The 23,494-nt window shown below is 53.5% G+C and overlaps 1 protein-coding gene across 5 annotated transcripts in view; it reads left to right on the top strand.

The window, feature by feature from the left end:
• Positions 1-23,494, top strand: part of KCNN3 (potassium calcium-activated channel subfamily N member 3) — a 169,457-nt gene that overhangs the window by 60,014 nt on the left and 85,949 nt on the right. For all 5 annotated transcript variants that reach the window (XM_074318659.1, XM_074318661.1, XM_074318660.1 and 2 more), the window contains one exon: positions 14,167-14,262. In XM_074318659.1, the coding sequence (XP_074174760.1) occupies positions 14,167-14,262 (96 nt within the window). The remainder of the gene's footprint in view (positions 1-14,166; positions 14,263-23,494) is intronic.

Raw genomic sequence — 23,494 nt, 5'->3', positions numbered from 1 at the left:
TTCTTTCTCTCTTTCTTTTTCTTTCTTTCTTTCATTCACTCATTCATCAAGTGTTTATTGAGTACCTACTACTATGTACCAGACCCTGTGTGAGGCAAGGGGGACAGAGAGAAACAGGATGAGACCCAGAGTCTGGGGTGACCACCCAGGGAGCCCAGGGACTCCGGGATCTGGGGGCAGCCGTACAGTGCGTTTCATTCAGACCTAGAACCTTTAGCTGACGATCTTAACCCCTGCTCCCAGAAAATGGGGAAATAGAAATAGTGCAAGAGGGAAGAAATATGGGCGAGGCGTGTGAGACGAGGGTGGAGGAAAGAAGCAGCGATGGAAGAAAGGCAGCCGCACGCTTTCCCGTGAGCGGCACCCCACATAGCCCCCAGCTCTGCTCTGTGGCTCAGCCAGTCAGAAAGACCCCATGGGGGGAGAGGACCACGTTCCCCCTCAGCTCTGGCCTGGCAAGCTGGGGCACAGGTGGGTCACTCCCTCCCCGTGCCTCAATTTCCCCATCTGTAAATGAGGCTTTGGACGGGGGGACCTCAGAGGTCTACTTTCAACTAACATTCCGTGACCAGTGCAGGAGCCCAAATAAAGGCCCTTTAAGCAGAAGACTCGGTTCCCATGGCGTCTCCCACCGCAACGCCGCGTCACCCAGGTGGGGCCTGTGGGAGTCCCACCATCTCCTTGTTAGCAAGAGATGCCTTCTGCGGCTCTCCCAGCTGAAGACGGGAGAAGGAAGGTTCTGGGTCTCCACGTGTGTACATTTTCCTGGTGTGGACACACTGTCCTTGGGGTGTCTTTCCTTTTCTTTTCTGTCAGTAAGGCCACTTGAAATGCTAAAGGGACAGGACTGCCAGCCGGCAAACCTGCATCACGGATGCACTGGACTGCACGGGCAGGCCTGCCACCAGTCCCCTCGGGGCCTGTCGCCCGTGCCTGGCCTCAGGGCTGTGTCAGACCACTGGGGCCTGAGGGCCGCACCCCAAAGGGCTCCCATGCAGGTCGCACTCATCCATCTATAAAGGGGACAATGTTTTGACTGCCCAGTATTAGAAGAGTTGCGGGTTGCTAGCCAGCTGTGTGACCTTGGGTAATTGCTTAACTCCTCTGATCCTCCATTTTCCCACTTGCCAGGTGGGAGTGTCTCCCCGTGTCTCCCAGGGATCAAATTGGAAACTGCACAAGAAAATGCTTTGTAAGCAGGAAAGTCCAAAACTGACATCCAGGACACAGTGATTCAGTAGGAAATATATTCTGATGTTCAGCCCTCTCTGTGGTTGCAGCCTCCTCTGTGCTGAGAAATTCAAGCCACAAAGGGTTAAGGCAGGCTAAGCACATGACTGAAATTGTCTTTAATTGATGGATAAAACTTAAAGGAGTGAAGTATAATTGTAGTTAATCCAGGCACTGTTACTGCCCTGCTAAAAACAGCGTCTCTTCAACTGCTTTAATCTGGCAAAATGATGCCTGCCCCGAGCCCCACACCTCCGGCCCTACAAGGTGGGTGTGAAAGCCAGGAGACATGGCGCCGAAGGGCAGGGAGGGCACCCTGATTCTTCAGACCCCATGGCAGCCAATGCTACCTACATAGGGTGATCATATGATTCGTTGTCTAAACTGGGATGCTCTCAAGAGTATTACATGAATAATTACTATTCAAATTCATACTTATGCGACAGCAGGCATCCCTGGACTCCCCCAGGCAAACCAGGATGTACGGTCACCCTACTCAGAGACTGTTTTAAGCTCAATGGGAACACTTGAGTGGTAGCGTGTTTCCAATAGTCATTATCTGGTCTTCCAATAATTCTGGAAGGAAGGAAGGAAGGAAGGATTTTTACTCTCATCTAATGGATGTTACAGATAGTGATGGAGCCAGTCCCGTGCAGCCATGGTCTTTGGTCTGGCATTCCTGGTGGCTGACCCCATGCAGGCAGAGGACAGCTGGCCAGGATCGGGGAGCTTTGTGTCGGGGGCCACAAATGGAGCTCAGAGGGTGAGAACCAGTAGTTCCAGCTTCAGTAGAGAGGCAGCAGAAGGACCATGTCCAGAGAGCCACAGGGCTCGGGTCTCTGCAGGGACTCTGCAGGCGTCTCCTCCAGTCCTGGGCTTGGCATCAGAACACCCCTGCACGGATGAGCTGTGTGATCTCAGCACATTGTGTAATCACTCCGTGCCTCAGTTTCCGCACTTGTCCAGCGGGGTCAGTAATCCCTTGTTGCAAGGATTAAGTGAGGCCCTACATGAAAATGGGTAGGCTCAGGGTTTGCCGTGCCCCAGGTCCTCAGTAAACCCTTGCAGAGTTTGAATCTGGAGAGAATTCCTAGAAGCAGCATCCTTTTGGGGACCGTGGGGGCCCTTCTGCCTTGAAACAGCTCGAACTTGAACCAGTTAGGGTGGAAGAGCTCCTGCCTTGAGACTGGGGCTGCCTCAGGTTCTTAGAGGAAGAAAGTGGATGAAATAAATAGCTGGAGAAATTAAGAGGTTCCCGACACCCCTAGACTGTGAGAGGCAGGGCCACACCTGAGGCACCTTCAGGCCCCGTGGCCCCTGTGAAGCTCTCTGCACAGGCGGGCAACCCACGTCGGCTTGCCCTTGGCCTTCTGGGCTCTGGGATGAGCTGGCCTGGACATGGGCAGGAGACATAGCTCACATGGGGCCCCTTTGCTGGAACCGATGTCACCTCAAAGCAAAGAATGGGCAGGTTGGCAATAGTTTGGTGCCAGTGAGCGAGTGAGGGAGAGACTTACAACAGGCCCCGTGTGGCCTATTAATAGCCGTGTTTGGGCTCCAGCACTCGGTCAACATTGTCCATCACATCCAAACAATTGAACAGCCCGTGCCAAGTGGCTAGGCTAGGCTGTGCCGAGGATCTGGAAAAAAAAAAAAATTGGTATTTCCACTTCTCATGCAGCACCGACATGCCATTTGTTCCGTGCCAACTGGTTATTTTTTCCAGACCATTTCCCTTTATTTATGTGTGAGCTTTTATATTTTTAAGCAAAAAGAAAATGGACAACCTGGAGTAGGTAGTTATTATTTCTGATTTGCCCTTGAACGAGCCATAAAAGAAATGTTCGTTCCCCAAGGCTGAATTGAGTACTTGCAAAGGGTGGGGGCACCGTGGCACAGGGCCCTGCCTCTTTCAGGAGCATCTGGGCTGATGGACAGGCAGATTGGGGACATGGGGAAAATACTGGCCCAGCCCTCGGACCACATAGGGCAATGTTAGGCCCTTCTGTTACTGGTGTGCGGCCTTGGTTAGACAGAGCCCCTCGCTGGCCCTTGGTTTCCTTGCCTGTAGAGTGGGGTGTTGGACTCGGTGGCCCAGAAACCCCTGCCACCGAAGCCTGTGGTCGGATGAAACACGCGTGGTCTCACGTTTATTGCCCAAAGTGTGGGTGTGGAAGTGGAAGGCAGGGGATGCTGTCCCCAGACGCTGCTCCAGGAAGCCTGGAAAGGGGGTGGGAAACAGACAGGCCTGTTCCTTCCCTGGGAGGCTCTGGCACGGCCTTCACAAGGTGTCTGTGGGGCCACCCAGGCAGTTCTTTTTCTCACCATATGGGCCCGAGAATTTTCACTTGACACCACACTGCCAGGCTCGGGAGGAGATGGAGAGGGGTTTGCCTCCAGGCAGGAGGCTGGGAGTGAGTGGGAAGCAAGGTGCACTCTGGAATTCTCTGGTGAGGTTGGAAGGTGCCGGTGAGGCCACAGTGCTGCTTCTGCCACAGCAGCGGCCACTGGTGCAGACGGAGGCAGGGGCGAGGGAGAAAAGAAGGGGAGGCGAGTGGAGGGGGTGATGCGGCTGAGAGGGGAAGGTGGAGGGAAGTCTCTAGGCCTCACTTTGTCTTTAAAACTGACACATGCGTCCCTGTGGCTATCAGGTGACACAAACCAGCACTCTTATTTCAAGTGACGTCCACCTGAAGGTGAATTTACCCAGTTCACTGCAGACGGTTGACCACGGCTCCTGCTGTCTCTGCTGTGCGTCACGGGGCAGGATGGGCAGAGAAAGGCCCAGGACTGGCCTGGTTCAGTTCTAGGTGGAAACCCAGTGAGCACACATGGCTTTCTGCAGAGCAAAGTGATCTCCTACCGTTGTATGGGCCTGGGGACCAGATAGGTTTGAATAAGAGAAAATAAAACGACTTCAAAGCACTCCATCCAGAAAGCACAGTTCCTTGTTTCCAACATTCTAGAACATGTAAAGAGAATGTGTGCAAGCTGGAGGGAATGTGAGGACCATGGTCTTGGCGAGGAGAGCAGCGGGTATTTGCAAGGAGAACCCCTGGTGGCACGGCAAGCGGAACTGCCTCCCTGCAGGGGTAAGCGGGTGTCTGTCACTCGGGACCCCCAGCTGCTGGGATGGATCCTGGGGCTACGACAGGAGACCTTCATCTGTGTTCTCCCGAGATGCAGGAGTGGGCCGGGACCTTCCGCGTGAGATGCATCGTGACGGGTGTGCATTCATCAAAGCCGAAGGCCAGAGGGCGTTTCAACACCGCGAGAGTAATGTAGTTGCAGACTGGCCAAGAGCACTCATTCCACAAGCAGAGACGGTGACAGGTGATCAGGAGCAGAGTGTTTATGGGACAAGGAATTAGAGTGGCTAGGTGAGGAGCGCGGCGGTGACTTCCAGGGTAGGGAACCAGGCTTTTGGAGGACGGATACATTCATGGCTGTTGCATTTTCATAGACAGGGAAGGTGGAGTGGATGGAGCTGCCGACCCCTGAGCAGAGGCCTGGGAGCCCCAATATCCCTGCTCAAAGCTTTGCTTCCACACAGGCTGCTGTATGTTAGGGGTTGAGCCGGCCTCACTGGGCCTCAGTGTCCTCATGTAGAATGAGGGGTGGGGGGCTAGCTGATCTCCATGGGTGCCTCCAGGCCTGGCATTCTGTATGTTTATGGCTGTTTGTCTTGGGGATGTTGGCATAGGCACAGCAGAGGAAAGCTTCACAGAGGCATTTGTTTATTTAGCTTTCCTGGGGGCCACGCACCTGAGAAAGCTGAAGCCAGATCTTTGAAAAACTCAGAGCCATCCACAGTAGAGATGGGCTGCCTTGAGAGGAAGTGAGTTCCCTGTTCCTGGAGGTAATCAAGCAGAGACGGGTTGACCCCATGCCAGGAATGTTACAGAGGAGCGTCATGCGCCATTTAACTAGTTGGTTCTTAAGTTTCCTTTTAACTCCAAGACTGTGGGGCTCCACTGCTTATGTGTATGACTGACTGCCTGTTCAACGGCGTCTCCTCAAGGCTCTGATCGCAGCCCCAGCCTTCTGGACTTCTTTCTTGGGCCCCTAGAGCAGCAAGTCTCATCCCTGGCCAGCATGTAAGAATCACTGAAATATTTTTTAAAATGTCAGTGCCCAGGCCTCACCTGTACAAATTCTGATTTAATTGTTCTGGGCTGGAGCCAAGGTCCCTTGGTTCTAGAATGCCCTGGGCCATTGGTGCCTGGCAAACTTCCATCCCACCTTCATACTGCCTGAGCGGGTGGAGAGATACAACCCCTTCTGGTTTCGTTCTGCCCAGGGATAGAGCTCAAAAGCTTGAGGCTGTGTTTACCTTTACACCTTCATTCACCCAACAAACTGAGTGCTTGCTTTGGGTCCAGAAAGCGTCTTTCAGGTGGGCCAGCGTTTGGCTACCTTCGGAGCGGAAAGCACCAAACCACCTTTTGAGCTATGCTGTCATGTTTACATCTGTGTCCTACACTTAGCACGGTGCCTGGCACGTGGCAAGCATGTAATAAAAATTTTGATTGAGCCACATGGGATCTTTGCCAGTGTTGTAAGTGGGGTAGGAAAATAAATTATCAGCAAGCATGCAGCAGAGAATTCATGATATGCCAGTTCAGCTCTGCTCAGACCTTGTAAAGGAAACCAGCTCCTTAATTGGAATTATGTTGGTGGCCTCAGGGGGGACCTGCCTGACTTGATATTTTGGTAGCACAGGCTCCCAGATGACCTTTTCTTCCTTGAGGCATCACACAGTGGGAGAGCCAAGGTCTGGGGACGATCATTTCCTCTTAATTGGCGTCCTGGTCATCCCACTGGCTTCACTGAACACTAGCGGGCCACCCTCTGCTCGGACCAAATGTCCTTGTTATTAACCGCATGTTGTCCGCTAGACATCAGGTTCCATGCCCTCTGGGAGTGACAGAGTGGAGGGCCACCACAAGTGCCCCAGGCCAACGTGACTTGATGAGTTTTATTTTGAGACCATTGGTTTCCTTCCCCCCAACAAGCGTTTCCCGCCTGCTCCCCACATCAGGCCTGGTCTGGGCTGCACTTGCAGGGATGACGCAGATCCCCAGCCCTGACCTAAGGCTGCTCACGGTCTGTCATGCCGGTGACCAAGGTTTAATGGTGACACGACCGGGGCCTTGTCAGGGAGCAGGCTGGGCCTGGAAGGGTGCTGTTCCCGTTACGCACACCCCAGGTGTCACGAGATCCACCGGGTGGAGAAAGCGCAGACCTTTGGGTCCGACTTGCCTGGGTTTGAGTCTGGCCTCCACGTCTTCCTCGCTCGGGGTTGGCGGGTAAGTGCTGAAGCTTCTGGGGCTTCTGTTTGGGTTGCTCTGAGGTTCTAAGCCAGGGGTGTCCAAACTTTTTCCAACGTTTTTCACCAAGGGCCATATGCGGTAAAATACACAAACAGCCGGGCCACTCACTCGAGGTGAAGTACGTATTGCCTCACCTGGTTTATTTAAGTAAACTAAATATATTTTTGGAATTTGCTGCGGGCCAGTTAACAATGGATTGCGGGCCGCAGTTTGGACACCCCTGCTCTAAGACAGTGACGACAACATACATGAACCATTCGCTGTTCTTTCTGTCATGTCCCCTTTGTTTCTATGCATTTGGAACTTTAGGGTGCAGGTGCCTACCGGCTTGACACATGTCACAGTTCTGCTCCCTTCATTCGATATTCAGCTAATATTTGTTGACCTACTATGTGCCAGACACTGTCCTAGGCATGGGGATGGAGAGGTGGACCATGAAATGGAAAACTCCTGCCATCGTGGTGGGTGTGAGACAGAGAATAACATTAGTGAATAAATGGGCTTACGTGGTGATAAGTGCTCTGGTCACCTCAGCGGAGACCAGTGGCTGATGGGGTGACACCAGGCGGGGTCTGCTCAGGAAGGTGCGGGGCCCAGGCCAGCCTAGTGGGGCTCTTGGTGTCGAGGTTACCCTGTGTAGCATCTAGGCAGGAACAGAGCTTAGAAGGTGGGTCCAGCTGACCCAGGGACGGAGGATGGGGTTGCCAGAAGCCACGTTCCCATGGGTACCAGTCAGACCCTCCCCCTTTTGGTCCTGGTCAGCTGGCTCAGAGGGTCCCTGCCCGCATCTGGGACACAGCGGAGAGTGTGTCTGGTTTCACCTTGGCTCTCCTGGCACTGGGGATATGCCTCACGCCTTCCCCAGCCCTGGGTGGGGGCGGGGGGAGGTATGAGCCAGAGCAGAAACTCCCTGTCAGGTGACCCAGGTGCAGAAAAGGCAGCAGGGATGTTCAGCCCTGTCTCCAGCCCCTGGGACCTGGTAAAGACATGCCCAGGATGTAGGGTCAAGTTCAGGTTCAGCTGCCTCTCTAGGGTCATCTCCTCTGGTCGTGCCCTGGTCATTCAGGACACATTGGCATGACTTCTCCCTTTCCAACTGTCCCCGCCTGCAGCTCCTCCAGGCCCTGTTCACCCGCCCCTTCGTCTGCCTGGTGGGATTCAGGCTCAGTAGGCCAGGGGTGGGGTGGGGACATCCCTGGTGTTTTGCAAGTACTCAGCACAGGACCTGGGCACCGTACATGCTCAGTAAATATTTATAGTGTGAATGGCTGAGTGACTGGCCGTTTGGCCCCCTGCAGACCCCCAAAGGCGTCTTCTTTCTGAAATGCTGGGGAGTCCCTTTGTAAATTGTTGCCGCCCTAAAATGCTGATATGGGAAGTGCTCCCGATTGAGTTCACCCGCACTGATTTCTGTGCAGCAAGAAAAAGGGTGTTTGGCTACAAGAGATTGTGAATTTTTCTTTATGTTAAAAAAAGACTTTTTCTATCGGCATTATTTTATTTCATCCTCCAACACCTGAGAGTTAGATGAGAGGAGGTCCTGTTAGACCTCGTTTGTAGGGAAGGCAGTAGAGGCCCAGAAAGGTTAAGTGACAGGTCCGGTGTCACACAGCTAGTGAGCAGCAAAGATGTGACTTGAATTCTGGTGTTTTGATTTTAAATCCCATGTTACTGAGAAAGAGACAATGGTAATCTTTGTTGGCCACTGTATTGTGTTTGAGGAAAAGATGGCACGACTGAGTTTCGCTGCTGACCATTTCACACTCACAATTTCATCATGTACAGAAATGCTTGGGAAAAGAAGAAGGAAGGAAGGAGGGAAGGAAGGAAGGAGGGGTTTGGAGTGTCCCTGTGATCTGTGTGTGTCATGGCAAGGTGTGCCATCGGCCATTAGACTTAGCTGAACTTCAGAGACTTTTTGGTCCAAGAGTTGCATTTTACTGGTGGGACTGAGGCTTAGAAGAGTGAAGTGACTTATCTAAAGCCAGGCACTTTCCACGGAGGAGGTGGAGATCCCCTGGGCCGTCGGAGGCTAAGCCCAGGGCCCAGCTCCTGAGTCATCTTGGTTATAAAGTGTCTTGGGTTCTTGGAACTTTCCCTGTCTCAGGCGTGTTGGAGATCCAGGTGCCCTCTGAGGTCCCCAGGGCCCACCGTCCCATTCCCTTGTGACAACTTTGCCTGTTTCTCCTGCTTTCAAGTTGGACAGTCCAAGGATACAGGGGAGTCTGAGTGACTCCCCTCTGGACTATGGGTGACCAAAATAGCGTTCTGGTGGCTGATTTCCAGGAGCAGCCGGGCTTGGCAGTCACTCTGAGGATGCTGGGAAGAGCCATGACTATACCGAAATCAGCAGCTCAACGGGAAGATAGAGCTGAGCTAAGAGATGAGCATGAGGGCAAAGGATGCAGAGTGGAAGAGTGATTGGGAGAGAGCGGCAGCGTGAGCACGGAGAGGGGAAGAAGGCAGGGGCAGGTGCGGATGTGAAAGCCCCAGGCTGGGCAGAGAAGCCGCGTCTCCTCCGGGAACAGTAACCAGGATTGTGGTCCTCCCTGCCAGGGGATGACGGACTGGTTGTAATTTGCATAGCATTAATTAGCAAGAGTATCTAATTAGGACAACCATTACAGAGTCACAGCATTAAGCTGATGCTGAATATCAATCAATTTTGGAGCCTCTCCATGAAATTGAAAGAAAAGCTGACCTTATTAAACAGAAAAGATTTCTAAATCAATTATTTCCCAAATTGAATACCCAAAATGTAGATCTTAATTCAGTAAATACAGACTTTAGATGGTATCACCTCTCCCCCTCTGGGGGTTCCAGGCAGTGACAAAAGTCATGAATGGACCACATACCATGTTTCCCCGAAAATAAGACCTGGCTAGACCATCAGCTCTAATGCATCTTTTGGAACAAAAATTAATATAAGACCCTGTCTTATTTTAATATAAGACCCGGCCTTAATATAATATAAGACCCAGTCTAATATAATATAATATAAGACCGTGTCTTACATTAATTTTTGTTCCAAAAGACGCATTAGAGCTGGTGGTCCGGCTGGGTCTTATTTTCGGAGAGACACGGTGTGTGTACACACACTTTGGGGGTGTCAGCTTGGTTGGGGAAGGTATCTGCACGTCCTCATCTTGGTTAAGCTGACGCTCGTATTTCACTTCTGTTCAGTGCCCCTCCAGGGCTCTGCCTGCAAGTATAGTTTTCTGTTCTTTTCAGATCTTCCAAACAATAAAACACGTTTAGAACTTCAAAGTCTCTGGGAAGATCTACCGTACTCATTACAATTCTGGCCCGTGTTGGGAAGCCGCAAGGCAGGCCAGGAGAGCAATTTACACGGCTGGCTCAGAAGCCGGGGAACACACTTCATAACAGTGTGCGCAGCCTCGGGGGAGGAAAGACAGAAGCAATGCAGAAACCGGAAGCTGGCGGGGTACGGTGGGGCAGGTGGGGCATGGTGGGGCAGGTGGAGCAAGCAGGGCAGGTGGAGCAGGCAGGGGGTGTCGGCGCAAGGGCAGCACAGAACCTGGAGGCAGACAAATATGAAGTAAATCCTGGCTTTTTCAGTCCTGACTTTGTCATTTATCGGCACATCCTTGGACAAGTTAGGTAACTTCTGGGAGCCTCAGTTTCCTCTATAAAAGTGGGTTGGTGATGCCACTTTGCATGGTAAGCCCTACAAGAGTGCTTTATTAAAGATATTTTCATCAATGAGAAATCACTGATCTGTGAAGGGCTGGCTCATGGCCTGGAGCAGAACAGGGGCCACATGACGGGGGTATCTTGCAGGAATACAGTCCACCCTCCGACCCTGCGGCACCCCCGGTGGCTATAGTCAGCCTCCACTGGGGAGACAGGAACCCACAGGGATGCCAAGTTCATTTGAAGAAACATGGTATATAGAAAAACCTGGTATGCACTATATAAAATCTGGGCTAGTTGTGTGACCTTGGAAAAGTCCCTTCATCTCTCCGACCCTCAGTTTCTTTATCAGTAAAATGGAGACATTATAACCTCGTCTGTAGGGCGGGGATGTGAGGTAAATTGTGTAGGAGGCCTAGTCTGCGGCCTGGTACACAGTCAGTACTCAATAATGTTAGGTAACATGAAAGTACTATTACTAAGTCGTTTCAGGAAGCCCTTATTGAGCATCTGTTGTACTCAGAGCATCAGAGCGATACAGTATCAATGTAGCATTGCTGGATTCTCAGTCTCCCTGGCAGAAGCAGACAACCTCGGGCTGTGAGTGGAGTACCCTGCCACTTTATAACATGGTACTATATTTTATAGTCTGTTTTTTACACCAAAAAAGTTAAAAAAAAAAAAAAGGAAATATACATGTATTGTTTTGGGGTCTGGGTTTTGCACTTGATATTAAATCATGAACCTCCCCTCACTCACTGCTCCATCACTGGCTGTTCTTAAATTTACTGAACCTCCCTAATACTTTGGACATTAAGGAATGCATGACTTAAAAATCACTCTCATGTGATGGGGTATCTTTCCTAAGCATTTTTGTGTATTAGGAGTGTTACTCTGTTGTGGAAAAGTTCAGAGTTGCAGAGAATGGTTGACCAGTTGGCCACAGGACTCCCTCCCAGCTCTCTGAGTCCTTCTCAGCCCTTGGATGGGAGTGAGAGGGGGCAGAGCAGATCTGGCCGGTTCCCAAGACATGGTGTATGGCAGCTAATTAGCCAACCTCGAGTTGCTGTCATCACCCAAGAACCGTATCGATTTCAAGCTTCATTGGAGCTCAGGCAGCAAAGAAAAGATGATAATGCGACATTTTACCAAATAGAAAACATTTCTATTTGTTGACATGTTTTCTGGCTTTTGGAAACGATTGATGGTTTATTGACATGTGCTAGAGGATGAAAGGAAATGTGTGAAGTAGTGAGCTGACCCAGTGCCCAGCTCCTCTCCCCGTGGGGCTGGAGATGGCCAAGGAGTTTGCACCAGCCAAAGCCACAGGTGGGAGTTTCCGCTTATGTAAAGTGATGGAAATAGACTTGGGTAATGATTTCAGCTAATTTCTGCCAAAAGGAATAAATTAGAGGTTGAAATGTGCAGCCGATCCCAAACCCTTTCCTGGGCAGGCCTGATGCTTCCCAGATGCCTTGAGACCCCTTTGAAAAGAAAGTTCTGGTCATTTCTGGCTCGAAAACATTGTGAGCTGTCCCCAGTTGGTTCCTGTAGGGTTTGTCTTATCCTAAAACAGCCTGCGTGGCCCTGAATGCTCTTCAGCCCCAACTAGGTCGATGGTTTGGGTCATGTTTTAGGCATCAAGTAGTGTTTTCAGGGACCAGAACCTTCTTAAGGGCTGGAACTGTGATCTCTTTTCCTGGTGCCCATAACTGGAGCAGCCAGTACCACTTCCCGCTTAGATACCCCCATACGTGTGTGCTGAGTTAATGATCGCAGGCTGCCCTTCATTAAACTGTAGACCACGGCAGAGGCTAAAGGAAAGTGACTCAGGTTCAGGCCATCGTCTGGGTAGCGCATAATGGAGACCTTTGCCCACAGCTGGACGACCCTACACAGGGTTCTAGAAAGTCAGAGTTTGTGTCTAAACCGCAGAGGAAGCTTTCGGTGGGCAGGGGCCCTCTGTAAATATTCTACAGCCTCTAATACACTGTTGGACTTCTAGTAGGTGCTCAAGGAGTGAGAGGTGGTTGAAATTTGTCATGAGTGCATGAATGAATGAATGAATGAATGAATGAATGAATGAGCTACTTCCTTACTTTTCTCTTGGATTCCCAGTGCTAGCTCATGCTTGGCACAAAGTGGGCCCCAGTAACTATATCAGATAAATGAACGGTAGGTCGACAGATGCCTGGGAGAACTGCTTTCATTCCATCTCAGTCTACAGAGGCTGGATGGGAGCATCTTGGCATCTGGAAGTCCCAGGTTCAAGTCCAAGCCTTGAACTTCGTCTAGTGGTTGCCATATTGGACAACACTGCAGCTCTCAGCCACACGTTACTCTGCCTCTGAGAGCTTTCCTGACATTGATGTCTCCCCCTCTTGTCCCCCTACCCACTCAGTTTCATCAGGCGATTCATCATAGCCTACCTTTGAAGTACCTTCCATTATCGTCGCAAGCTGTCATTTGGGTCTGTTTAAATGGACAGTTCTGACGTTTCTACTCTGTTTCCCATTAGAGAGTGAGCCTGAGGGCTTGTGGGCCGTGCTGTAGGCTGGGAGTCGGAGGCCTTGGCTTTGAACCCTGGCACAGGCCGCTCACCCCTCTGAGCCTCTGCCCGTGGTATCTACAAAGCTGGGACAAAGGCCAAGGGCTGTCATGGGGATGGATGAGAAGCAATATGTGAAAGCACCTTGGAAACCGTAAGGTGCTTTCCAGAAACCGGGCACTGTTTTGATCCCAGCTCCGAGCACAGGGGCCGTTTCTCATGAGGCATCCACCTCTCAGGATGCCCAGGCCACCTGCTGCTCACCTGCTACCTGCTCAGGGCTGGGCTGTTATCTTCCTTTGGGATTGAGAGCCGTCTCTATTTCCTGGCTTTCAAATGCCCACAACGGCACCAAGTCCCAAACCCAGACGCCCTGAATTTGTAGAGGCAGCGAAGTAAATGACAGTAGTAGCTAACCCTTACACGGCCAGGTGCTGGCCTAGATACTTCACATACACACACCTTTATTTCCCACAGCAGCCCCGTGAGGTAGGTACACGTGTTATCCCCATATGACACAGGAGGCAGCTGAGCGCCGAGAGGTGGCTTGAGCAGCCTGAGGTCACGTAGCTAGTAAGTGGCTGTGTCAGGGTTTGAACCAGGTGAGCTGGCCCCGGAGCCGGGGCTCCTAGCCACATGGGACGACTACAGTGACAGCCAAGTAGCCCGTCCTCAGCAGGAGGGACCCCGGGGGCTCCTTCCCAGGACCTCCCTTGGTCAGCCTCCTTCCCTCCCTGGTAGCTCCTCTGCTACCCTTGCCCCCCTCCCTGCCCTTGGCCTAAAACAGGCGATGAAAGCAGCTGCCGGGACATTCTAATTCATTCCTGAAAGAATTCTGCTTGGTCAGAGATGGAAGGGACCTTGGGAATCCTCTGGTTCAGGTTTGTTAAGAGAACAGAGAGGCCCAGGTTGGCACAGGATTGATGCCCCGACCATGTAATAGCGGCACACACAAGAATTACGTTCACATGACTTATGGGCATGGAGGCAAAACTTCTAAACAACACATCAGCAAACTGAATCTGGCCGCGCTGAACAAACATAATACATCACGCCCCGACAGAGTTCATCCCAGGAATGCGAAAGTGATTTAACCCTAGAAACAGAGGCTGGGGTGGAGGGCTGCAGTGGAGACCAGGTAGCCCACCCCTCGTCCCCCGTGCTCAGAAGGAGGGACCCCCGGGGCCTTCTCCTGCCCAGGACCCCCTTTGCTCCGGTGCAGACGCCCTCTCTCTCCAGGAGCTCCTCTGGCCCAGAGCCCAGCCCAAAGCGCTTTGCTTGTACCCTAGCTGCTCCCAGGAGGGGCTGGTGACAGTCCCTCCTTTGTCCCCATGCCTCCCCCTTTCCATGGCCTCAGAGGAAAACGAGATCCCTAATTGTCTCTCTCCGTTTCTCCGGCAGGAGTCCATGTTTTCGCTGGCCCTGAAATGCCTTATCAGCCTGTCCACCATCATCTTGCTGGGTCTCATCATCGCGTATCACACACGTGAAGTCCAGGTAGGTGCCCTGGCCCTCGCCCCTCACGTGGGGGCCGTTCCTTTCACCGCCAACACCCACCCTCAAGCAGCTGTGTGGGTGATTTCATAAGACAGCGTCCAAGATCATGGCTGTTCTCTCGGTTTGGGCCGTCACGCGAGAGGGAGTTGTGGGGCTGCCCTGTGGCGTTAGAACAACTGTGACGTCACCTTCACCCACAGGCAAACGCGGCTCCACGATTTGGATGGCAGCCTGCGTTCCACCTCTTACTGTGAAAGCCCCTCTGAGTCGCTTTGACTTCTCTGTCTCTTGCTGGATCCTTTCTGAACTGGAGTCATGGAACCACCCCCTCTCCTCCAGGGAGGCAGACCTGCCTCGTGTCACACACACGAATCTACCGGTGGCCCCTGCCGGGCTGGGCAGAGTCATCTTCTAGATGGAGTAGAAGTTGGCTGTGGTCAGAAGCCTCTGTTTCCTGATGCCCAGGAACTTGGCACCCAGAGAAACACTGGCTGGGCCCCCGGGGTGCACTTCCAGTTGGCCGTCGGGAAGATGGTTTCACCTGGGTTGGGAAGGGCAGGCAGGAGGGAGCAGGACTGTGGTGTCTTCGTGTTACATTGAGTCTCCCCATCACCCTCCATTCAGGCTGGCCTGCTCCCCTGGGGACCTGGATATCCAGGTGTTTTTCCTCACACACAGAATCTGGATATAATCCTGGTATTTTGGCTGGAGGAACACAGAGAGAGCCACGTCTGGCCCGTGGCGAGAGATTGACAAAGGCCAGAACTCAGAGTCAGAACGGCTGGGGCCGGGCCTCAGCCGTGACCTCTTCTCACGGTGTGTCTTTGGTCAGCCCGTGACCTTTCCGGGCTGGAACGTCGGGGGTTTTGTTCCACCTCTGACGGGTTGTTGTGATGATGGAGGGTACGAGACAGTACTCGGTAAGCTGTCCTCAGCGTTGCCGGGGTGCAGACAGATGTGGGGGTGAGTGCCCACTCCTAGAGGCAGGGTCTGCTTTCCTGCTGAGTGTCGGGGCCACGGCTGGCCTGGACATGGAAGCCTTGGCTCCAGGCCACCTTTGCAGGGCTGCGCCGTCTGTCGCTGACCAGGGGGCACTCATCCATGAGGCTGGGGCTCTAGTCTCTGGTCGTCACAGGTGCACAGAGGTTGTGCTCTGAGGGCTGAGTCCCAGGTGCTAGCAAGCCGCTTGTTGGAATTGGTACTGGACAAATCACATGGTCTTTGACATTGTGCAGTCAGCTCCAGAAAGGAACCAGGTGTGCAGGCCGGAGGGAACGCGGCAGGAGTCAGTCTGGGCCCCAGGCCAGGTTCCACGCACCCAAAACCAGCCACGGCGCCAGGGAGTCCGTCAGCCTCTCTCAGCCCCCATGTCCTCAACTGGAGGGAGTCTTTGTTATTATATGTCACCTGACCTGTGCAGAAGGTGTCACCCAGGCCAAAGAAAAAGGCAGAATCGCAGAGCTCAGCTACAATACAATGCAGGCTTGTCTGGGGGAACACAAGCGGTTCCCAGCCATGCCCCCACTATGGTCCCTCTGAGCCTGGCTGCTCCCTCATTCCACTCCAGGCATTGGGATTAGAAGAGCAAGGTGTGCCTCCCTCTGCTTCTCCTGGGGTCCTTGTTCCCAGCTCAGGGCCTGCAGCCTTGGCTCTCAGACCTGACCCGGCCCCGCTGTGGGCGTGACCTTAGTTCTGGGCTGGTGGCATGGCCATGTGGCTGACAGGCCAGCACCTCGCTGGGCACCCTTTGTCCCATCTCAGCTCACAGCTCACTCTGCTTCTCCCTAATCATGGGCAGCAGAAGACGCTATTTCAGTCACTTACCTTGGCCTGGCACGCACAGTTTGGAGAAACAAAGTGACATCTGACATCAGTGGTATGGAATCCTGGCTCACACACTTCAGCCTCGATGACCTAGGGCCACTAAGAACTTCTCTGCACCTCAGTTTCCCCATCTGAAGCATGGGAGTCATATCACCCACTTTGCTGAACTCTTAGGATTGGTAACAGTAGAGAACAGTAGAGTGGGCGTTCATGAAATGGAAACTTTGGTCCCTTTTCTGCCCCAGCTGGGCCTTGTTCATGCATGAGCTGGGCCCGCCATCAGGACTGCATGGTGCTAGCAGGCGGTGGGGCTTCCTCCCCACGCCGGCCCGGCCCTGCCTGCACCCTTAGCTCCATCGCCTGCTCCCTTAGCTCCATCGCCCGCTCCCTTAGCTCCATCGCCCGCTCCCCTTAGCTCCATCGCCCGCTCCCCTTAGCTCCATCGCCGAGCCCCCTAGAATACTTGACTCGCTGTCTCTTGGGTTGCCACCAGGACCCGGCTCCCTCTGCCTCTTACTTTTCCCGTAAAGTTCTTTCTGCACACAGATGGACCTTCTCCTGCCAGAGGGACATGGCAGTGGTTTGGGCCCAGATAGTCAGCCTTGCTCCTACGAGGTCCCCTTGTAGCATCTTAGCTGGCCATACTGTAGTTTTCTGTTCCACGTCTTTCTCCCCTGCCCCAGGGACAATGATGTCACCAATCTTTGCATTTCCAGAGACCCACAGTGTCCAACAAAGAGCTGGTGTTTGCAGTGCATGTTTTGAATGAAAGGGTGCTGGATTCAAGATCCCTGGTTTCCAAAACGTTTTAGACCATTCCTTAGCTCTGTGGTCTTGGGCCTCAGTTTCCTCATCTGTTAACTAGGGATCCTGAGACCCCAGTTCTGTAATTCTCTGAGGTCTGGTGTGCAGCCTGTGGGGACTGGCTTCCTGAGAGGAAGGAGTCCTGCCAGCACTTATCCAGAGGGAGCAGAAGGGGATTGAGTGCCCCGGGGTGGGAGGAAGTCCCCTACTCAGAGCCTGGGGACAGGGGTGGGCGGTGCAGACATACCCACATCTGGGCACCGGTGGGGAGCGTTAGTGTCCTTCCTGAAGCTGCAACAGCAGGACGTTGTAAGACACTGCCTGGCACATAGCAGGTGCTCCACTAATGTTTGTTGAATTAAACCAGGGGCACCGCTGTGAGCCTAGGATAGGGCAGAGTTCAGTGGCAGATGTCACATGTTCCGTATGTGGATAGGAACTTGAGAGATCACACCCTCCCTTCTCCCTGTAGAAGAAAGTAGGTTCAGGTCACATCCTGAACTTACCTGTAAGTACTTTATGTCTGGCATTAAGAATCCAGAAGTAATTCCGACCCGACCCCTGCCTTTGGAAGCTGTGACCCATGTGATGCAGGCCAGTAGGTGCCTTAATACGAGGCGTGTAGGAAACGCCACGTTACCACAGAAGACCAGGTACATTTCACAGGCTTTAACTGACACTTGTGTTCACTGGGAACAGAAACCTTGTGTGTTTGAGCTGAAACTGGCCTGGAGCATTTTAGGGGAGTGGAGAGAGAAGGGAAGGAAGGTGCATCTGTCCTCCAGGGGAGATGGCAGCTGCCTAACCTCAGTGGGGCTGACGCCCTTGAAAGACATCTCCTAAGGGTGTCCCTGGCTGGTTGGCTGATGAATTTGAATTGCCTTCACTGGGCTCAGAGATGGGCCAATGGCCGAGGCCGTCCTTCTGTGCTGAATGGATTGGGAACCCCTGAGATCCTAAGACCTCCTGACAGACGGCCCTGTCAGCCTGCTTGGTCTGAGGATGTCAGCTCCTGAACCCCAGTGTGCTGTGCAGAGACGAGGAGGCAGCTCCAAGCACCCAGGGTGGCGCCAGTGTGGAGCTCGATGGGAAATCCCAGGTGGTGTCTCCTCTGCTAAGTTCACATGCACCCCCTGCTCCACTCTCGAGAGTGTTCCCCGGATAGATCGCAGCACATAGGAGACTGGGAACGGGGAATGTGTTCCAGGGGGACAGTGCCCGGCGGGGCCACTGTGCATCAGCTGGGGACACCCCCGCCCTCCTACCAGGCCTCCCACACCTGGTGGGGCTGGAAAGAAAGGCAAGGAGGTGAGCAGCAGCTCAGCCTTCATCACAGCCCTCATAGTCCGAACTCTGTGCGTCCTCGGCAGCCTCCCCTTCCCAGACGGAGAGGCTGCTGCCACGCGAGCCGCTACCTCAGTGACGATGGAGGCACCGCTTCTTGTCTCGTGCTTTGTATTTCTTGGAGTGTTCTCACCTGTATTATCAGACCTCAGGGCTGCCTGATGTCACCTCTTGGACTTTCAGGTTTCAGCATAGGTATTTCCTCCCCCAGGCGTCTTTCCTGCCAACCCCACACCCTGGGCAAGACACTCCTTGTAGGTGGTGGCTCAGCGTCGTCTCTGGCCCCTGACACCGCATGTCTCCTGTGGAATTGTAAACACTGTCTTTTGCCCGCGCCCGCTCCCTGGCTGCGTGTCCATGGCGATGGGGACTGACTGACAGGGAGTCGCTGTCATGTCCCAGAGCCGAGAGTGCCCAGTGCCCAGCAGGTATTCAACACATGTCAACCAATGAATGGACAACAAACCCGGGGGGCATTCGGGGCAGATTTATTCTCCCCTCATCTGCAGGGAAAACAGGGTCTCTATGAGGCTGAGAGCCCAGTCTGAGAAGCCCTGGTTTCTGGCCTATGCTTTTCATCATAAGGGGTTGAGGGTCTCAGAGGGTGACCCCTGCGAGCTGGCCATGCCCACTGTGGTCCTGCCTGCCACCCACTCGTCCCCTCTTGTTGGTGGCCTCAGTCCCAGCACCTCTTCACTAGTGGACCTGCTACTGGCCATGGATTGCCATGGTTACCACGCCAGCCCTGGCAGTCTGTGTGTGACATTTTGGTTTTATTTGCTAAATATTTAAACACGTGGGTTTAACCCTTTCTGCCTCACAGAGGGCCATCCTTCTCCACTGGCCCTGCCTGTAGGTTTGAAGGCCTCGCTGCTGTTTCCAGGTCCGAGAGTCTCACGACCCAGAGTGGTAGGGCCTGTGGGCCAGGTGTTCACAGCAGGGCTTTCTCAGCTGCCTGTATTGACTTTCTGTTTTGTCACTTGGAAATGTCACCCTGTGTCATGCTTCTTAACAGGGCGTGTGCAGGGTCTGTTAACAGGTATGAAAATTGCCACGCCCGGCATGTGCAGACTTGCTCCAGCTGGGAGGGACAGCCCCAGAACTCTGAGGTCCGCCCGCTGGGGCTTCCTTGACTTGCAGGCAAATGCCTCTTGCCAAGTCCTCCAGAAGCTTCTTTAGATCTGCGTGTCCAGGATGTTAGGGGTGTCCTCTGCCCTTGAGCCCTGGCAGGGGGACAGAGGGCAAACTGGGTTCAGAGGTATCGGTTTGTGAATGGAAAGGTGGTGTCACCTCACCTCCATGCTCCTCCCGTTGGCTCAGGAGAGGGGGCCCTGGGCAGCTGAATCCAGCCATGGGTGTGTTGCTGTGGAAAGCGCACCCTGTCCTCACCCTGGATGCTGTGGAGTGAGGTGGCCGGCTCTCCTCTCAAGAAGCTTCCGCTGTAATGCAGGGACACGAGAGATCCCTGTCCAGTGTGGGCAGCTATGTGAAGGAACGGGTTCTGAGGAGAAGCAGCCCGGTGCCGTCCTACTGGCGGGGTTCCTGCCCAGTAGGCCTCTGCCACCTTTTCCTGGTGCGAAGGGCCTGTGGCCTGTCCGTCTGGGACCCCAATCACTGGGTGAGCTTGGACCGGCTGCTTCTCTCTCCACCTCGGTTTTGTCGCCTGTAAAGTGGGCAGATTGGACCAGATGATCTCTGGGGTTCCATGTCTGAAGGCTGTTCAGTGACAAGGAGAGAAAAGCGGAGCTGGAGTAGCTGTAAATGGTTTTGCTAACAATGCCCAACAGTTTGTATTCAGGAAGCTCTCGCGGGGGACTGTCCGCGCAACCTGTCCCTTCTCCTAAGGGAGCAGGCTGTCCCCTTAATAGCCTTGAACTTGAAGTAGTAAACAATCAAAAAGAGAGTTCTTGGGCTCCAGCCTCTTAAAGTTTAAAGGTGACTCCTCTTAAGTCTCTTACCAATATAACTGGTCAGACATCGTAAAGCTTTTAGGGTAAATACGGTCAGTGGCCAGTTCCCTTCCTCAGTGCTGAGTTCCCACCTTTTTCCACGAATGCAAACTCCCACTGCTCCAAAGTCACTGGGGAATGAGTGTCAACTTAACAGAATGTTCTATCTCCCTGAGGGTGACAGTATAGACTGTCCATGACTTTTTCAGAGTTAATTACTATTATATTTTGTATTGTTATTGTTTCTATTTTTAAATGGTGACCTAGTCCCCTACAGCAATAGTTTTCAATCAGGGAAAGGCATCAGCTCTGCTGTGCGACGTCTGTGAACCCCATTGCCTGGGGATGTGTTTCGAAAGCACTGCAGGGGGGGTCTCCTGATGAAGAAACAGCTGCTCCCCTGTGAGCTCAGTGAGGGTGCAGGGCCACCTCTTAGCCATCTCGGTGGTCGTTCCTGCTGTGCCAGTCAGTACAAGGTGTTGCACATAGTAGGAGCTCAGTGATTCTAAATCTGGGCTGAAGATAATGGACTCCCTGAGGATTTGGGAAATTCGGAGGCACTGTGGATGTGTTAGTGCGTGACGTTTCCTTTACAATGACCATTGCATCGTACCACCAAGAAAATTCTGATCATGCTAGTCTCCTGTTTAAAGGAATCTGGTAAAATGACATTTTCCTCTTTTTAAGAGAAAAGATAGCAAAGTCACTGCTCAAATTCTCCAAAGCCCAATCATTGGAAAAGGTGTGAATGGGGCTTCGTTTATCTTTGAATTAAATAACTGAGTACAGTTCAGACAAAGTTCAGCCACTTCCTTCGTCACTAATACAGACCCGTCCGGCGGTGGGAAGGGTTGTGGTCTTTAGACCTGGGCCCAAGTTGTGACTCTGTCATTAAAAAAAATTTCTTTGTGGTAAAATATACATAACACGATATTTACTGTTTGGACCTCATTTTAAGTGCACAGTTCAGTGGCCGTGAACACACCCACGCTGTTGTTCAGCCATCACCACCGTCCAGCTCTAGAACTGGCTTTGTCATTTTGTGGCTCCTGGGGGTGGGTGTCTGAGGCCCCTGGTGGACTTTCCTCACCCACTCACCTCCGACCAGCACCCCCATGGCTCAGCCTCTGAACTTGCCCTTCACGCTGTCCTCACGCCCTTACATCACAGGCCCGGGTTCTGATTCCAAGTCTAGATTTGGAAAAGGGCTTGTAACCCACAGATGATAATGATGGTGGCCTCCGTGTGTCGCTGTCTTTGAATCCTCACAACAGTCCTGCCAGGTGGATTCTGTGATGTGCCCAAGGTCGTGTGACCGGCGAGAGGCAGGGCGGGACTCAGGCCAGGCTTGACTGTCGTCTCCAAGCCTGTGAGGCTGCCCTGCCTGGGGGAGAGCCCCGTCCCCCAACTGTGCCCTTCCCGGAGTTTCCGCAGTGCCTGAGCACACCTGGGAGCTGGGCTGACCACTGGGACTCCCCTCCAGGACAGGGTGAGGAGAGCGACCATGTCGGAGGGAGGGCTGACCACTCCCCACACGCTGTTGGGCCAACCCTGCAGCAGCGCCTGCGCCCCACCCCCAGCCACACCTCCAGAGGGGACCCCCAGCCTCTGCTCTGCCCTCTGGTGACTCCTCTGCCTATTAGAAGCCCTTCCTTATCCTGGTTTCCCCGCTGTCCCCCCTTGGGTCCCAGGCCCACCCCAAGGACGGGGTCCAGCACTGCAGGGGGTTGGGGGCTGCCATCTCAGGGTGGCATTCCGGCCATCAGTGCTGGGACTCCGGCCCCTGCTGGGCTCCTAGAAGCTCTGAGGGGCTGGCTCCTGCTTCCTGTGCCACTCACTCACTGCTCGCCTGGCGCTACAGGGTCCCTGCCAGTCCCCTGGCCCTCAGGACCACAGCTGACGACCCACATACCAACGCTGTCTGAGCCCTGGGCTGCAGGTGGCCTGGGCGTGCCAGGCTTCGGCAGCCACCTGTCTCCCCACGCTTATTACCTCCTCTTCTGACTGTCCCTGTGGTAACAGGGACACCCAGTCCCCACGCCCCAGGGCGGACACAGGACTTCCCAAGGTCTTCTCTTCAGATGAAACACCCCAACTTGCCTGGCACAGTTACTATAGGAGCACTGTCTCCGTCCTGCCCCACTGCTCTGCCCAGGGGTGCCAGCCTGTCAGTATTGGGCTGCCTGCTCTTTCACTTCATTACTGCTCCCCAAAGACAGCCGATGCCTTTTGACTTGCATAGCAGCCCGTTAGTTCCCACTGCATGGAATGTTTACTAAAACCCTCTCTTCTTCCCAGAGCTGCTAAGCCACAGGCTCCCCGCCCCCTGCCCCCCATCCTTGCTTGTACGTTTGGCTTCTGGGGGCAAGAGCTGCACCTTTCGCTGGTCTCGGTTAGTTTCCCCGCATTCATGTCAGCACTGTGTTCCAGGGCTTGTAGCATCTCACCCAACAGGAGTGTTTGGGCCTCCCGGCTTCCGGTTCTTTCATACTCCGTGAGCCTGACTGCTGGTTTCACCAAACCATTGACACATATGTGGACCCAGAAATGGAATCTGGGGAACTCAGCTTCCTTGTGTTGGATTAAAAATGGGAGGAATGGAGAAAGTGAAGTTCAAGGATGTGCACATCTTTCTGTTCTAAATGTTTTGTGGCCTCCCCTGTGGCTGTGGTTCTTGCTTCCTCCTCCCAGGCCGCCGCCCCAGTGAGCCCTGCTGTGCAGTCACCCAGTGTCTACTGAGCTGCTCTCTGGGGCAGGGCAGGGCAGGGTGGGCCCATTTCTGCTGCCCACGGTCTTTGAGATGAAAGCATGAAGTGGGTGCCGGCCACCTGGCAGGACTGGGTTGTCACAATGTTGCCCCAACAAGCTGTATATAGAGTGTTGTGCGTGGTCACATGTCTCCGTGGCTCCAGCACGCCCAAAGCCACGCTCAGCCGCAGCTGCTGGCCTTGGCCGTGACTGCTGACCTGGGGCTCTCCTGGCCACGGCCACAAACCAGAGATCAGTGACCAGCCACGGTGGAGCCATGGGCCAGGTGCAGAGCAGCTGGAGCCTCTGAACTCAGTACCACAGGCAGGTAAACCACGGACCCTGCCGGTGGTGTCGGTAACCACAGGCCCTGCCTCTCGCTGACCTCACTTCCCTCATTTGTGCAAACTGGGCAGGGAGCTGAATGCTCGCCAATGCTCCTCCTGGCACCCCTGGTGCCTCTTGCTAGAATGTGCTAGAAACCTTATTGATTTGAGAGCAAAAAGAAATGACCACCCCTGGGTGTGTGTGTGTAATGAGGGGTGAGGGGGTGGGTAGGGCAA

The sequence above is a fragment of the Rhinolophus sinicus genome, linkage group LG14 (genome assembly GCF_036562045.2).
Source record: "Rhinolophus sinicus isolate RSC01 linkage group LG14, ASM3656204v1, whole genome shotgun sequence".
NCBI classification, from domain to species: Eukaryota; Metazoa; Chordata; class Mammalia; order Chiroptera; family Rhinolophidae; genus Rhinolophus; species Rhinolophus sinicus.
Note: the sequence above shows the minus strand (reverse complement) of the source record. Positions and strands in the feature narration are given on the sequence as shown.